An 18,520-nucleotide genomic window follows, 5' to 3' on the forward strand; every position below is an offset into this window, starting at 1 on the left:
TCTGCTCATCAGCCAAGTATTATGACCCAGTGTCGCTAAACAGCTGCCACACCAACTGTATCGTCGTCCAGTTGAACCAAACTATGCGGTTAATAACTGGGGCAATCCGACCATCACCGATTTATTGGCTTCCTCTGCTGAACAACATGTATCCACTCACAATCCGTAGAAGCGAGACCTTGCTTAAGAAATACCGCAAGCTACAGGAGAACCTACAGGAAGACATACCAAGTTTACGACGAAATAGACTCCGTTCAAGAAACCCACCATTACGACAAGCAGAACAGCTACATTCCAGTAATACCAGGATGAGAGACCTGTGGGACCACAGATGTCAACTAACTGAAAATTCCCAAGGCAGTGTTATAGGCCCTTTGCTTTTCGCTATCTATATAAACGATTTGGGAGACAATCTGAGCAGCCGTCTACCGTTGTTTGCAGATGACACTGTCGTTTATCGACTAATAAAGTCTTCAGAAGATGAAAACAAACTGCAAAACGATTTAGAAAAGATATCTGAATGCTGCGAAAAGTGGGAGTTGACCCTAAATAACGAAAAGTGTGAGGTCATCCACATGAGTGCAAAAAGGAACTCATTAAACTTCCGTTACACGATAAATCAGTCTACTATGAAAGTCGTAAATTGAACTAAATACCTAGGTATTACAATTACGAACAACTTAAATTGGAAGAAACACATAGAAAATGTTGTGGGGAAGGCTAACCAAAGACTGCGTTTTATTGGCAGGACACTTAGAAAATGTAAGAGACCTAGTAAGGAGACTGCCTACACTACGCTTGTCCGTCCTCTTTTAGAATACAGCTGCGCGGTGTGGGATTCTTACGAGATAGGACTGACGGAGTACATCGCAAAAGTCTAAAGAAAGGCAGCACGTTCTGTATTATCGCGGAATATGGGAGAGAGTGTCACAGAAATGATACAGGATTTGGGCTGGACATCATTAAAAGAAAGGCGTTTTTCGTTGCGACTGAATCTTCTCACGAAATTCCAGTCACCAACTTTCTCCTCCGAATTCGAAAATATTTTGTTGACACCCACCTACATGGGAGGAACGATCACCACGATAAAATAAGGGAAATCAGAGCTCGTACGGAAAGATATAGGTGTTCATTCTTTCCCCGCGCTATACGAGATTGGAATAATAGAGAATTTTGAAGGTGGTAAGATGAACCCTCTGCCAGGCACTTAAATGTGATTTGCAGAGCATCCATGTAGACGTAGATGTAGCTTGAGTGGTTCCAAAAGTATGACTGTGATACTATGGTACAGACCTCGACAGAAAACGGTAGGTCGAATTGAACAGATATATCACTAGGCATGGCCGAGTGCGGAGACTCTCTTTACAAATGGGGTGCTACAGAGTCTCCGGTTTGTGGCTGTGGGGCTCCGAACGAGACAATCAAGCACATTACAGATGAGTGCCCCTTGAATTCCTACCAGGGGTGTTGGAGCGCCCTCATGAAAAGCTGATGATACAGCTCTTATACGGATTAGGAACCTATATATTGATATTTAGTTAGTTTTATATGTAGCTTTCATATTCTTGTTATGTGTAGTATTACTGATTTCATACACCTGTAATTTTAAACTGCATGTGAGCCATACGAATGTGGAGTGAAGTGGTACCATGCGGGCATACGGGCCCTCCTAGTAAGGTGGTGTAAGGTCGTCGCACTGAACGCAGATTATGTTGCAAAACGGGATTTTGTAGCCAAAAGAGTGGGGAATAACCTGGTGTATTGGAATCCTGTGTAAAACCAACCTGCTTTCAGAAAAAAATGTGTTGTATTAATTACTGAACGCTCCTCGTACTGTGGCTGAGCTGGTGCGTTGCTGACGCCAGTTTCCATCGATTGTCTTCTCATCGTTGAGTTGACTTAGATGCTTATTTGTCTTCTTCACATCTTTGGCGGCGGGGGTTTTTAACTGCAGTATGCGCGCTCTGTTGGTGGCTGGTGTGCGGGTATGCGCGGTGTGAGGCGGTGTGACGTGGGACTGTGTTTGTATGCAGCACGGCTAGAGGCCGAGTGGGCATGACGAACGAGCGTGACCAGCCGCTATTGCGAGTTTAACCGTTACAACGCAAACATTCTGGCCATGATGATGGGGATTTCCTCGAGGTTGGGAGGACAAGTTCCGTCGAGTTGGTTACAAGTTACACAGGCCGAACGAATTGGAGTCGTCGAGTTGCTTCGGTGGGTGGTGTTCATATTAACTAATATTCCAGTGTACTAAAAACCGTTTGGAATTGTTCCAGTAGCTTATCATTGAAATTGGTGTTGTCACTTGATAACTTGACGGCAGTTAAGGAAGTGTAACGACGCCCACCAAATAGACAGGAAGCATGGCTAAACGCGTAGCTACAAGTCTAACGAAGATTTGCGTAAGTCTGTGTTCGGCGTTCCAAGCTGCGCTGAAATATTTTTCCTATTCTACCTGTTATGTCATTATTTTAGTCTGGCCTTTAAATGTGCGCCGAGATTATTCTTGCTATTCTAACTTTTATGCCATTATTTTAGTGATGGTTTTAAGGGATTGGCTAACCAGATTTTAAGAGCCTTGACTGCGCAAGTAAGTCACGGAGGTTAATTCTCTTGGTTTCATTTGTGGAGTATATCGTCGCAAGATATTGATAACTAGTTGTGCAGTTAGGATTGTGTATCTCATGCCTCAGAATATTGTCTGCCGCTAGTGTGTTTTGTGTTGCAGATAACTGGCATCCTTGACGCGAGCAAACTGGGATCGGACTACCACGGTGGCAGAGTGATATTTAAGGCCCTGCCCCCTCCCACGTCTCGGGTTTTGTTGCAGCTGTCCTGTAATTCGATCCTTTCGGTAGAGAGTTATGGTTTCTGAAACTCAATCGCAGTGCACAGTTAAGTACCTTTTTATTTAATTTCCTGTCCCGTGGATTTCTTGTTTTGGTTAAAATCTTTTGGGGTGCTCGAATCCATCACTAATTCTCATGTAGAGTGGAAGCAGCCCATATTAAGTTTCTCTTGGAAAGATCTTCTCGTTATAGTCATGTACTAAAATCATACGGACGTGGTATATGCAAGCAGTATTGTTCTAATTAATCTGAAGTTGGACGAGTAAACTTTAAAAATTTTGGGGCTTGTTGAGCTCAGAACTTTGGTGTGAGTTAGTCATGTTAGTCATATTTTGTGGATCAGGATTTTATGAACATTGTATTAGTTAATGAAGAGTTGGCTAAGTAAACCTTAAAATTTTGGTGTTTGTTGAACTCAGAACTTTTAACTGTGATAATTATGTAGTCATATTTTACGAGCATGCTTTTATGTATATTGTGTTTAAATTATGAAGAGTTGGCCAAAGAAGCCGTAAAACATTAATATCTGTTGAATTCCGAACTTGGATGAACTAAAAGATAGATAAGAGTTTCCATGTAAGTGATGAAGTAGGTGTGGTTCATTTGTCAGTCATGTTGAATTAATTATGGACCCATGGACAGGGTTTTAATTAATGCAAGTGGTTGAAAAAAAAAAACGATGTGTGGAAGATATCTTAAAAGATTTTGGTGTTCTATAAGACAAGCTTTGTTGTAACTATGGTTACTCTGAATGTATTATGAGCAATGTATTTGTAATAAAGAAGTGTGTGGCAACTGCAACTGATTTCGATTGTAATTTCGGTGTGTCCAAAGGTACGACTCCACAGTGGCTACTATCATTTGTAACTAGTGTATTCCGAAATAGAAGACGTTTCGTGTCAGAAGAAGGGTCTTCAGCTTACCGAAGCAAGCCCGTGGCCCTGCGCCGAAAGGCAGGTAGACGTAGGGATGGCGGCGCCTGCGGACGTCTTCGCGGAAGCGGTCGGGGTCGAAGCGGTCTGGGTCTGGGAAGTAGGCGGGGTCGCGGTGCAGGCCCAGCACGGAGACCAGCACCAGCGTGCCGCGCGGCAGCGTCGCCGAGAAGCCCGGCACCCGGAACTCGCCGTTGGTGACGCGCGTCACCGTCTCCACGGGCGGGTACTTCCGCAGCGTCTCTGAGGAACAGACAGGCGGTCACCAGTAAAGGCCTCGTCATTAATGCCTACAGTCAGGTCCACAATAATAAATGTTGCCATTAGGCTGACACTTTCTCCATTTCATGCAGGGGTTGGCACTACTCCGTGTCGATAAGTCGCTGAATGGCTCTGTTATACCCTCTCTGGCGGAAGGTGTATTATCTGCCGTCCCTGAGAGGTGAAAATGGGAAAGAGGAGTGTGAGCTGGTTGGCGAATTTATAGATTTTGGAGGGACGGCCGACTGTAGCGAAGTTTGCTCCGAGCCCAGCGACGATAGAGGACATGACTTTGCATGGGGGCTTAATTATTAAAAACGAATGCAATAATTTTAGTAGCTGTGTGTCCGGTTGCGAAGTCTCGCAACCGGTTGGCCCTGACTAGTATTAGTACGCAATCTGACTGCATAAAATAACAATAAAGAATGAAGGAAAATTTCCGTTAACACAATTGATTAATGAAGTCCCCAGTAACTATAAAAGCTAAGAAACAACAAAGCACAAGTGTAACTGTTCTGTGTGTGGAAGTGTGATTCAACGTACACGTATCTGGCACGGTTCTTACTCAATACGACTAGATGTTTTAAACACCATTTACAATGAACTAATTGAAAAACCAGAAATACTATAATTGCACATAGAAACCAGAATTACAGTGTAATACATGATCACGAGCCAGATGCTTTGTTGACTGAACCTGTGACCAACAGGCATTGTTATTTAGGAAATTTGAAATAAAAAAAATTTTGTTACCTCCATATATGGCTAAAATGGCTCTGAGCACTCTGGGACTCAACTGCTGAGGTCATTAGTCCCCTAGAACTTAGAACTAGTTAAACCTAACTAACCTAAGGACATCACACACATCCATGCCCGAGGCAGGATTCGAACCTGCGACCGTAGCGGTCTCGCGGTTCCAGACTGCAGCGCCAGAACCGCGCGGCCGCTTCGGCCGGCCCCTCCATATATATTGATGAAAAATACACTGTGATCATTGCAACATCTTCCATATATACATTACACCAACCGAACAGCATCAACTCTCTCGGCCAGCAGAAGAACAACTGCACACGACATGCTCTCAACTAGTACAGCTCTCGACATCCTCTCAACAAGCACTGCCCACGGCAATCTCTGAACTACAACTGCCCACCGCAACCTCTGAACTACTACTGCCAGTGAAGGCGGCGGAATAATACTCTTTGGCGCAATCTCTGGCGCTGTGACTCAGTGTAGCCACCTTTCAACTTCTGATATTTTTAAAAATGTCCGGAATCCGATACATCGATATTTAAAAAGATATCATTATCTGCTCTCAATATATCGAGGTTCAAATGGTTGAAATGGCCATTAGCAGTATGGTACTTATCATCTGAGGTCATCAGTCCCCTACAAGTAGAACCACTTAAACCTAACTAACCTAAGGACGTGACACACCTCCATGCCCGAGGCAGGATTCGAAACTGCGACCGTAGCAGCAGTGTGGTTCCGGACTGAAGTGCCTAGAACCGCTCGGCCACAATATATCGAGGAAATGTATCGACAAATCGACGAAAAAAATATCGACGTACCTGCCTATTGGGGTGTATATTCTGTAGGTTTTGTGGTCGGTCTTATACCAGCACTAGCGGGAAGTTGCGTCCCTGGCCGATATAATTGGACAATATTTTGCCGATCCTAATACACCGCCAGATGAAAGTAGTATTACGTTTATCCACTCTTCTTAGAGTAGTTGTTTGGTGGCCCGGAACCTTCCGTGCCACCTCCCTGTCGATCCAACTGCGGTGAAGATTCCTGGAATGCTTCCGCAAGTTCTCTCTACTGCGCTACTAAATAAATAGCCACACTTCTCACAAATAGGAGTATATTTTACCCAACATTTTCACTATTTCTTTTAACAACATAACAAACAATTGCTACGGTAATACCACTTGAGCTGTAGTTGTGTCCGGCTCTTCGAAAAGCGCGCCAGGCGGAGTGCTTTCGCTTCGCGTCTAGTGTTTGCGGTGGCGCTTTCGGTTTAGCGCGCCGTTTGGATCGCTATCGCTCTTTGGCGGGAGGTGGATCAAGTGTACGGCCACGAGACGATCGAGGAGGATGTACTGGCCGGTGACCGAGAGAGGTGGTGGCGCGAGCGGGGCCCTGTTATTGGGGGTCATCAACTGCTCGCCACGTTCTTTGCCCGACCTCTTGGCTGTCAGAGGCTAAATATGCCTTACCCGCATGTTCGTAGCTTATGAAGCTTAGAGACCGTGGTGCAGGAGGTCAGCGCATGGGACCGTATGTCTTCTTATCGGCCATTGAAACCACTGCCAGCGGTTGGCTCTGATGAGCATTTGGAAGTGCAACGTGTCCCCAGCGCTGTTGTGGAGTGTGAGAAGTCGAGTACTGTTTTATATATAAAGGGCTTTTTGAGTTCTAGTGAAGTGTATGAGTTTCTTCACCAATGGTTTTCTTGGAATCTTTCCACCACAGTTTTCGTTTGCCTGTCCGCGGGAGTGTGGTAATTGCTTCTTGGTCAGGCCGTTTCGTTCACACGTCGATTGGGTGATTTAGGGTCGGTGTCGCGTGTCTCTGTGGTTCGGAGTCTTGCTACATCTTCTAGTTTTGGGTAACTCGGGAAGGTGGTGGCTTGTAATGGAAGTTTTGGGGCTGATCTGCTGTGGCCCTGTAGACCACCAATAACTATTCCGACGATTGTAATTTGGGCCCCTTTACACGTGTCACTCCCTCACCGAGCTAAGGGAATTTTTTTTGGGAACTGCCTTTAATGTGAAGGTTTGTGTGCTGGCTTACTCACATTTACCTTGTAAGAACTGACAAGTGTAATATAAGTTATTTAACTGGCGAGAGACAACTATTTTAGCTTTAGTACAAACTAGCTACTCTAAGGTGATTTTTTAAAGCAATTGCTCTCTTATAGATACAACAAGTTTAAAATCTTACTATTGGGAAGTTGTTAACGTCATACCTTGCAATATCCTTTGCATAGAGAAAATTTGCCAGCTATTTAAAAGAATATTTTTTAATTGTTTTCTTATATATATATATATATATATATATATATATATATATATATTACTACTGGGAAGTTGTTAACGTCATACCTGGCATCTCCTTTTCATAAAGAAAATTTGTCAGCTATTCGAAATTGTTTTTGAAATTTTTTTTAAATGCCAGACTTAAAAATTTATTATTGGGAAAGCCTTTTAAAATAAAAAGATAACCTTAGCAGTGTGTGATATTTCACCAGCACCTCCTGGTCCCGACTTCCACGATAACGTTTTTGGAATAATATGTGCACTTGAGTTGTTGTTTGTGAACCGCCCTAATTGACGGTTCAGCACTCTCTTGAGTACATTCGAAAACGTCCGTACATGCGTCCTTTAGCACCTCAGAGAGCAAACAAAGCACAGATAAAAAAACTACTGCTGTTCAGTAGTTCATGTTGTTCATTACGCTCTTGTTGGTGCTTCGTTTACTTCATGGCTCTGGTATTCAGGAACTTGCTGCACCATGGCCCAAATGACTCCCGGACGACCAGTGGTAGCAATACCATTTTTACTGGTCCCCTTCTCGCCGGCTCCACCACTGCTCCACATTCACTGCATACAAGAAAGAAAAACACAGTTTCCCTTTCCCACTACGTTTATCCTTATTCAACTTACTCACGAGCATCTCTTGTAGACGGCTTCCCAATGGTATGTTCGGATGTTTACAAATATCCCAAAACACTACAATATATAAATATCGGCTGCACATTATAAATACACTGAAGAGACAAAAAAACTGGTACACCTGCCTAATATTGTGTAGGGCCCCCGCGAGCACGCAGAAGTGCCGCAACACGACGTGGCATGGACTCGACTAATGTCTGAAGTAGCGCTGGAGGAAATTGACACCATGAATCCTGCAGGCAGTCTATAAATCCGAAAGAATACGAGGGAGTGGAGATCTCTTCTGAACAGCACGTTGCAAGGCATCTCAGATATGCTCAATAATGTTCATCTCTGGGTAGTTAGGTGGCCTGCGGAAGTGGTTAAACTCATAAGAGTGTTCCTGGAGCCACTCTGTAGCAATTCTGGATGTGTGGCGTGTCTCATTGTCCTGCTGGAATTGCCGATGTCCGTCATAATGCACAAAGGACATGAATGGATGCAGGTGATCAGACAGCATGCTTACGCATGTGTCACCTGTCAGAGTCGTAAGTAGACGTGTCAGGGGTCCCATACCACTCCAGCTGCACACGCCCCACACCATTACAGAGCCTTGACCAGCTTGAACACTCGCCCGCTGACATGCAGCGTCTATGGATTCATGAGGCTGTCTGCATAACTATACACAACCACTCGCTCGATGGAATTTGAAACAGACTCGTCCGACGAGGCAACATGCTCCCAGTCATCAACAGTCCAATGTCAGTGATGGCGGGCCTAGGCGAGGCGTAAGGCTTTGTGTCGTGCAGTCGTCAAGGGTACACGAGTGGGCCTTCGTCTCGGAAAGCCCATATCGATGATGTTTTGTTGAATGTTCCGCACGCTGACACTTGTGGATGGCTCAGAATTGAAATCTGCAGCAATTTGCGGATGGGTTGCACTTCTGTCACGCTGAACGATACTCTTCAGTCGTCGTTGATCCCGTTCTTGCAGAATCTTTCTCCGGCCGCAGCGATGTGGGAGATTTGATGTTTTACTGGATTCCTGATATTCACGGTACACTTGCACTCGTGAAATGGTTGTACGGGAAAATCCCCACTTCATCGCTACCTCGGAGATGCTGTGTCCCATCACTCGTGGGCCGACTATAACACCTCGTTCAAACTCATTTAAATCTTGATAACCTGCCATTTTAGCAGCAGTAACCGACTTAACAATTGCGCCAGACACTTGTCTCATATAGACGTTGCTGACCGCAGCGCGATATTCTGCCTATTTACATATCTCTGTATTTGAATACGCCTGTCTATACCAGTTTTTATAGCGCCTGAGAGTATAGTGCTGGTTTTAGAGCTGTGTATTTGATATTGATTTATTATTAGATATTCGAGGACATCAACAAGCTCGCAGCCTGCCTATCCCCCTTACAGCAAGAACTGAAAGGAAAACGATGCAGTTTCACGATTGACGGTAACCACTTTGCTAACAATGGTAACTGAATGTCAGTGGCACAATAAAAGGTCCCCCATTCAGTCCCGTTATATACCGCATTTGTCCACAACACCTATGTCCACTTCCCTGTTTTTTCATTTCCCCAACGCCAGTGACCTAGCAACTGTAGTGTCAAAATTACGTGGTGAAGCTAAAGGCTGCAATTTCTGTTGGCAACGCCGAACGCCGATTACGTCAGCATCTGCCCTCATATTTGTACGTCTCTGCCCACTACAAAGACCAATCTTGTCATTTAAATTCTTGTTCAACATTTTTAGCAACCATTTTTGAAGACGCATATGTGAAGAAATAGTACACTAGTTGCGTTAAATTTTTTTTTTTTTTTTTTTTGTAACGCAACTGGTGTGATATTTATTCACATCGGAAATCTAATTCCACTCACCCCCCCCCCCCCCCCCCCCCCCAGTGTAATCTGACTTTTCCTTCCGTGCCACATATACATGCTGCACACAGGCAAAGAGAAAGATCGGCTCAAAAAGTAATAAGAGTCCTTCACAGAGTGAAAGTAAAATTATGTTATACTACAATTTCAAAAGAACAACTTCAAATATTTACCAAAAATTGTGAAAAAGAATATAATATAAAATAAAAATATCGGCACTCGATATTGCAGGTTTGAAATCGGTATATCGATATATCGTGGGCAGGAGAATAAGGCCGATACATATCGATATTTTTAATGAAAATACGGTATTGCCGCGGGGAGTGGCCGCGCGGTTAGTCGTCATGCCGGGGAGTGCGCTTCCCCTCCCTCCGGAGGTTCGAGTCCTCCCTCGGGCATGGGTGTGTGTTTTGTTCTCAGCATCAGTTAGTTTACGTAGTGTGTAAGTCTAGGGACCGATGACCTCAGCAGTTTGGTCACACGCATTTACACATTTGAAGAAAGTATCGATATATTGTTGTTTTATCAACAGCCCTAGTAGGTGACGGGCGATCGCAGGGGAGCTATCTCGTGTCCTAGTGGGCAGACTGCACACTTGGAGTGTTGAAACCCACGTCTCCCTATTGTGCCTGTGTATTCTATTATTTTAGACACGGGACGGAATGGCACGACCAGTACATGACTGTGGCTAGCTGTACTGCACCGCAGGGACTGTAAGTTGATATTTTGCTAACGCTCATAGAAACATAATGATTAACTACAAACTACCATAACTGATTGAGTACTGTGACTGGCCAGAGTGAATGATTAGTTAAACTTTTCGATGTGGACCTTATAACAGATACTATAAAAGTGAATTCCCAAAGAGACTGTTTACTAAATTCTTAAATGCAGACTGTTATGACTGAGTATGCTAACGAGACCAGCCATAACCCTTGATTGGTCATATTCCTGCTGTTGATGTTGATAAATGATTGCTGTGATTCGTGCCTGATACTGAACTGAAAAGGAATGATCATGTGGCATTGATGGCTGCCGAGTCGCAAGTCTTTTCAGTTGACGCCACCTTAGGCGACTTGCATATCGATGATGATGATGAAATGATGATAAAAAAACACAACTCGCAGTCGCCAAATGCGTTGCTGATTTTCATGTACACTGTAGGTTTGGAGGCGGGCAAATTGTCATGTACCAAGGTAAACGTTATTGAGAATCTATTGACACCCAATGTCGATGCTCCTTCCAAAAGGGAAGCTACTGTTCTCAGTTTATTCAGTTGTGCATCTTAAAAACTTGACCTTCAGGATCCTATTGAAATTTTGAAATGCGGTTTTTAAATCTGCTGTATGATTATTCACTTGATTTAACTGTTTTCTACTACGCTGTATTTTTTTATGCGCTATTTTCATTATTGTTAACTGGTTTTTTAAAATTTCTCTGGCACTGTTAAATATTTTGTGCCCAGTAAGCCTGTGACGTATAAAATTTGGTGCATGCTACGTTTACTCGTTTGAGGCCTATTTAAATCGTGTCTGTAAACTACGTATGATGGAAATAAACGTAATATTATTGTTCTGTGAACTCAAACTCAGTCACTCGAACCTATCCATTAGCCCTACCTGCCAGTACGGCTACAATGTCTTGAATTATTTTTGTCCAAGCATACACAAGCACAAACTGAAGGACAGCTAATAATTGTTACAGAATTACGTAGCGCTTGTTGTTGTTGTGTTCTCCTGTTGGAAGACTGGTTTGATGCAGCTCTTCATGACACTATGTTACGTTCAAATCTCTTCGTCTCTATGTAACTGCTGCAACCTACATCCATTTGCACCAGCTTGCTTTAGTCTTCCTATACTTTAATAATGAATGTGTAAGACCGGAATTAGTACAGATCATAGCCTCAATTGCACATAATGCTACGATTAAACATAGTCTCCATGCATTTCTACACATATGCATCATCGTTGAATCTGGTGTAAGGCTCATTTTTTTAAAAAACTGTTTTGTGTAAAACATAGGTATGTAGATTGCTACCACAGAGTCGATTTTATATTTGTATTACCTATGTAATAAAAGAAAGTGCAGCCTTCAAATTTTTTGATCGCAGGTAAGAGAAGCATGTCTGTTCGCACTGGTCTGTCTGCCTTCAGATTTTGACATGCAAGGATCGTGTGGTATTGCTGTAGTACTTTTACGATACAATAACTTATTTTGAAGGAAGTAAGTGCTGTTTTATTGTCAGTTAACGATTCCACATGTTTAATTTCATTATTTATTGTGTCATGAGTTTTATTTTTCATCATTTCTAGCAGGGAAGACTCAACACTTCAATGTGGAACCGTTCCGGCATTGGTGTGATTTTATTACTAATTTACAATGTCAGTTATTACTGATTATTATGTGCGGAACGTCATTCAATCATACAGCATAGAGCGAATGCCGCATCTTGATTTTCAAATTACATTTCCTAAAATTCAATAGGTCCACATCTTCTGTTCCGCCGCTCCCAACACCAACCTTGGACTACAGTCTTCCTCCCGTAACAAAATTCTAACAGACTTGAGTTTGCGGAGGTGGAAGACTAACTAGCCATCTAATCCAGTTTGGAGAAATTGAGGGTTTCGCTTCTTCAAGCATGATCGTGAAGTTATTTATCCCATCCATGAGAAAATCGTATGGGGACGCAGTAATGAACACGAGCAAAGTGCGGTATTGTGGGAAAATGTTTGGTCACAGAAAAACGGACGACGCAGATAAAACGCGCAGCTGTCTCAGATACCAATCGAGGACGTGCTGATGAAGTGATTCGAGGAGACAGACACGTTACAGTTCAGTAACAACAGCATTAAAAACATTCTGAGAAAAATGGGTCAAAGAGCAAAACCCTGAATGTTTCCAAACTGGTTTCGATGCCTGGGTTCAACGATCGCGCAAATGTGTATAAATGTGTGGTTACTATGTAGAATGGTAGTGTTGTATAGAGGAGAATCCAGGCTATAATTCCGCTCTTATTTGTTCATTATTAAATTTTTTATGACACAGCAGGCATTACTTTTTGATCACCCTTATATAATTACAGTTGTTTCACTTATCAGCTTCGTCTCATCATGCGTCTCATTTGTAATACTGTACTTGTTTGTAATAATATCTTTGCTTAAGACAACGTTATCTGGTTCAGTTGTGCCCCTGAAACATGTCTCCAAAGTTTGGTGTATTTTGCTCAATTTATTTTCCTTCGATGCACAATTAGCTATTGTAATTTATCATGTAGTTCATTAACTCAACATATCATACATATTATGTAAGCTACGTAGTTTTTATTTCAGATTTTTATCAAAGTAATTTTAGTATTACATCGAATACAAGGTTATAAATACAAAATAAAATAGGAGTAATGCAAGAGTAGGTTTAATAATGAATAAAAAATAGGAATGCGGGTAAGCTACTACAAGCAGCATAGTGAACGCATTATTGTGGCCAAGATAGATACGAAGCACACGCCTACCACATTAGTACAAGTCTATATGCCAGCTAGCTCCGTAGAGATTGATGAAATATATGACAAGATAAAAGAAATTATTCAGATAGTGAAGGGAGACGAAAATTTAATAGTCATGGGTGACTGGAATTCGATAGTAGGAAACGGAAGAGAAGGAAACGTAGTAAGTGAATATGGAATGGGGGTAAGAAATGAAAGAGGCAGCCGCCTGGTAGAATTTTGCACACAGCGTAACTTAATCATAGCTAACACTTGGTTCAAGAATCATGAAAGAAGGTTGTATACATGGAAGAATCCTGGAGATACTAGTAGGTATCAGATAGATTATATAATGGTAAGACAGAGATTTAGGAACCAGGTTTTAAATTGTAAGACATTTCCAGGGGCAGATGTGGACTCTGACCACAATCTATTGGTTATGAACTATAGATTAAAACTGAAGAAACTGCAAAAAGGTGGGAATTTAAGGAGATGGGACCTGGATAAACTGCCAGAACCAGAGGTTGTAGAGAATTTCAGGGAGAGCTTTAGGGAACGATGGACAAGAATGGGGGAAAGACATACAGTAGAAGAAGAATGGGTAGCTTTGAGAGATGAAATAGTAAAGGCAGCAGAGGATCAAGTAGGTAAAAAGACGAGGGCTGGTAGAAATCCTTGGGTAACAGAAGGTATATTGAATTTAATTGATGAAAAGAGAAAATATAAAAATGCAGTAAATAAAGCAGGCAAAAAGGAATACAAACGTCTCAAAAATGAGTGCAAAATGGCTAACCAGGGATGGCTAGAGGACAAATGTAAGGCTGCAGAGGCATATATCACTAGGGGTAAGATAGATACTGCATACAGGAAAATTAAAGAGACCTTTGGAGAAAAGAGAGCCACTTGTATGAATATCAAGAGCTCAGATGTAAACCCAGTTCTAAGCAAAGAAGGGAAAGCAGAAAGGTGGAAGGAGTATAAGAGCGTCTATACAAGAGCGATGTACTTGAGGACAATATTATGGAAATGGAAGAGGATGTATATGAAGATGAAATGGGAGATACAATACTGCGTGAAGAGTTTGACAGAGCACGGAAAGATCTAAGTCGAAACAAGGCCCCGGGAGTAGACAACATTTCATTAGAACTTCTGATAGCCTTGGAAGAGCCATCCCTGACAAAACTCTACCATCTGGTGAGCAAGATGTATGACACAGGCGAAATAAGCTCAGACTTCATTAATAATAATTCCAATCCCAAAGAAAGCAGGTGCTGAGAGATGTGAAAATTACCGAACTATCAGTTAAATAAGTCACGGCTGCAAAACACTAACACGAATTCCTTACAGACGAATAGAAAAACTGGTAGAAGCCCACCTGAGGGAAGATCAGTTTGGACTCCGTAGAAATGTTGGGACACGTTAGGCAATACTGACCCTACGACTTACCTTAGAAGACAAATTAAGGAAAGGCAAATCTACGTTTCTAGCATTTGCAAGCTAAGAGAAAGCTTTTGACAATGTTGACTGGAATACTCTCTTTCAAATTCTGATGGTGGCAGGGGTATAATACAGGGAGCGAAAGGCTATTTTGCAATTGGTACAGAAACCAGACGGTAGTTATAAGAGTCGAGGGGCATGGAAGGAAAGTAGTGGTTGCGAAGGGAGTGAGACAGGGTTGTACCCTATCCCCGATTGTTATTCAATCTGTGTATTGAGCGAGCAGTAAAGGAAACAAAAGAAAAATTCGGAGTAGGAATTAAAATCCATGAAGAAGAAATAAAGACTTTGAGGTTCGCCGATGACGATGTAATTCTATCATAGACAGAAAAGGACCTGGAAGAGCAGCTGAACGGAGTGGACAGAGTCTTGAAAAGAGGATATAAGATGAACATCAACAAAAACAAAACGAGGATAATGGAATGTAGTCGAATTAAATCGGGTGATGCTGCCGGAATTAGATTAGGAAATGAGACACTTAAAGTAGTAAAGGAGTTTTGCTATTTGGGGAGCAAAATAACTGATGATGGTCGAAGTGGAGAGGATATAAAATGTAGACTGGCAATGGCAAGGAAAGCGTTTCTGAAGAAGAGAAATTTGTTAACACCGAGTATAGATTTAAGTGTTAGGAAGTCGTTTCTGAAAGTATTTGTATTGCGTGTAGCTATGTATGGAAGTGAAACGTGGACGGTAAATAGTTTAGACAAGAAGAGAATAGAAGCTTTCGAAATGTGGTGCTACAGAAGAATGCAAAATATTAGATGGGTATATCACATAACTAATGAGGAGGGATTGAATAGAATTGGGGAGAAGAGAAATTTGTGGCACAACTTGACTAGAAGAAGGGATCGGTTGGTAGGACATGTTCTGAGGCATCAAGGAATCACCAGTTTAGTATTGGAGGGCAGCGTGGAGGGTAAAAATCATAGAGGGAGACCAAGAGTTGAATACAGTAAGCAGATTCAGAAGGATGTAGGTTGGAGTATGTACTGGGAGATGAAGAAGCTTGCAGAGGATAGAGTAGCATGGAGAGCTGCATCAAACCAGTCTCTGGACTTCAGACGACAACAACAACAACAACATCAAACATTAATAACTCTCATCTTTCAGAAGCATCCTTTAAAAGAAAATTCTTTTAAAGAATTCTGTAAAAACATTCTGAGAAAAATGGGCCAAGGAGCAAAACCCTGAATGTTTCCAAATGTTTTGATGCCTGGGTTCAACGATCGCGCAGATGTGTGCAAATGCGTTGTTACTACGTCGAACGATAGTGTTATGTAGAGGACTGTCCAGGCTATAATTCCGCTTTTATTTGTTCATTATTAAAATTTTTATGACGCAGGAGGCATTACTTTTTACACTTTTTTCACTTCTCAGCTTAGTCTCACTTGTTATTTGTACTTGTTTGTAATATTGGCTTTGCTCAAGACAACGTTATATCGTTCAGTCACGCCTCTGAAACATGTCTTCAAAGTTTTCTGTATTTTGCTCAATTTATTTTCCTTCAGTGTACAATTAGCTATAGTAATTTATCATGTAGTTCATTAACTCAACATGTCATACATCTTATGTAAGTTACATAGTTTTTATATCACATTTTCATCAAAGTAATTTTAGTATTATAACGAACATTAATAACTGTTAGCTTTCAGAGGTAGTTGACAGACCTTTAGACGCATCTAGTCTCAATCAATCCTTGATATCATGAAATTCACAGTCCACATATTTACTACTGTACCTGATAATAGACTAACAGCTAATAACCAGTTAAATAATACATATTGCAGAATATTACGCAAACACCGTCTATTTATTTCATTTATAATGTATGAAATATTCTACATTGCTCCAAAGGAACAGTCGGCTAAAGTAGTTATGTGACAACAACTGGACTTCTACGGGACAGTGGTCGCCTGTCCCAGAACTGAGGCGTTTTAAACTTGTCTCGTGAATTTCACCCAGGATGGTGACTCTTTCCGTAAACGGTTTCACTAATATGATGGTGTCGAGAGTTATCCAACCTCGCCAGCTAACAATTCGTTCGTTGGTAGCAGTACAAGTACGTCTCGTAGCTGTACATGTGTCGTAAAGGCACGGACGTGACTTCACAATCTTAAGATGAGAAGCGGATTTTAATGCACTGGTGTGTTATGTTCCGTCGGAACCTTTCTGTGCGATGTCTTCACCTACGACGGTAAATCAAACTGTTATGTCCTAACATCTATCGAAGTTATCTGTTACACACCCAAATTCCATGCTGCGCAATGCTGACGGTGACACTATGACATAACTTAATTGAACTCGCAGCGCTGTTCATAAATCCGAGGTGGACTACGGTCACTCTATATTTTCCATTCGACAGCTTTGGACGAAAACTCCTTTGTAAACTATAAGTTAAAATTCTATGCAAGAAATGCTGGTTCTAATGCAACATAACAGACAAATTCGGCCACTACAAAAAACTGATTGAAATTATCCGTTCCTTCCCACGTCGATCTTTTTACTTATCTTTCTATTTCACTGCCACTTCCTCCCTTCCATCAATGTCTCCTATCTTTTCTCTCCCACTGTCACTGCATCCTCTCTCTTCCACCGTCGCTGTCTCTCTTCTACTCTATTTCAGCACAGAAAAGCTCGAATATGTTCGCATGCCAAATTTTTTGGTGAGGAAAATTGACTGACCATTAGGCACTTGGTTCCCCACTTTTCTCTCAGTCTTTTAAAGTGGATCATATTCATCTTTTTGATGTCTGACAGGAGCATTTTTCCGCCAGTTCCCTTCTTTTCTCTGTTACAGCAGATTGTGCTACTTATATAAAAAGAATTCTATAAGTAAAAAAATTGGTCGTTTATCTACATATTTCGACAAATTTATGTGTTTTGACACATATCAACCACAAATAAATACGCATAATATAAAGTTAACACAATTTTATGAATACTTTTCTCATAGATCGCAATTAATAGAAAATGGCGCACTTATGGCTTATGTCTTAAAAGAATAAAAATTTTATTAGAAATATTTACTAAATTTTCAGCCTTTCCAGTTTTACATAATTTCTGGCAATTATTTTAAGCTCTTTTCGGGCATGTTAAGACCCTCTTTAGCCCATTTTTTGTCACTTTAGTAACACTTTTGATACATTTGTACATGCGCGAAATGCCCATTATATAGAGAGAGCGCAGCATAAATTTTTATTGATGAAAAAATGCTAGTCTGGTGACCTCAAAAAACGTGCAATTTCCCTAGAACCTTTACCATGTGTTCACTACATCAGCTAAAAATACGGATATTTTACGTGCGTAATTACGGAACTTTGAACCTCTGAACTTCAGTATCGGACACTGATATCGAAAAAAACTGTAACGTTCTCTGAGAACATCTTAAGGACATATCGGAAAATGTCGGCGACGGTCATGAACAGAAATTATGAAACTGACCATCCCCACAACTGGTGGATCTCGTACCCAAACATAGTGGTTTTCTGGGATATTCTCAGGAACCGCATATGGAGAAACAGACTTTCATAAGCCGCCCATGGTCCACCCTAGACCACACCTTTTTACAAAAGAATCATGGGATTTGCTTCAAGTTGCCTGGGATGGAGGAAGTGTGTAGTGTTTAAATTTTGACCCTGTGTTGTAGGACAGGTACAGAATGCTTATTCTTCCAATAGGTATACAAACGGTTACTAGTCCATGGATTATCCAAAACACTTGACCCCTCGTATCTGTGATCAAAAGAACCCAAGCTATGACTCCCTGAAAAATCGCATTTTAGTGCGCGGGTTTTTAGTATACATTTCTACTGTGCACTATCGTGTACAGTCCGATAACTTCCATGGTAATTGAGGGAGTTGTAGAGGGTAAACACTGTAGGAAGATAGAGGCTGTATATCCAACAAATATTTGAGGGCGTTGGATGCAAATACTACTCTGAACCGTGG

At 41.7% G+C, this 18,520-nt stretch overlaps 1 protein-coding gene across 1 annotated transcript in view; it reads right to left on the reverse strand.

Annotated features, from left to right (window-relative positions):
* The window catches only part of LOC124616347 (cytochrome P450 6k1-like), a 65,639-nt gene that overhangs the window by 15,862 nt on the left and 31,257 nt on the right, over nucleotides 1–18,520 (reverse strand). The window contains exon 6 of the mRNA XM_047144655.1: nucleotides 3,776–4,027. Coding sequence (XP_047000611.1) covers nucleotides 3,776–4,027 — 252 coding nt within the window. The remainder of the gene's footprint in view (nucleotides 1–3,775; nucleotides 4,028–18,520) is intronic.

Source organism: Schistocerca americana, chromosome 5 (genome assembly GCF_021461395.2).
Source record: "Schistocerca americana isolate TAMUIC-IGC-003095 chromosome 5, iqSchAmer2.1, whole genome shotgun sequence".
Taxonomy (NCBI): domain Eukaryota; kingdom Metazoa; phylum Arthropoda; class Insecta; order Orthoptera; family Acrididae; genus Schistocerca; species Schistocerca americana.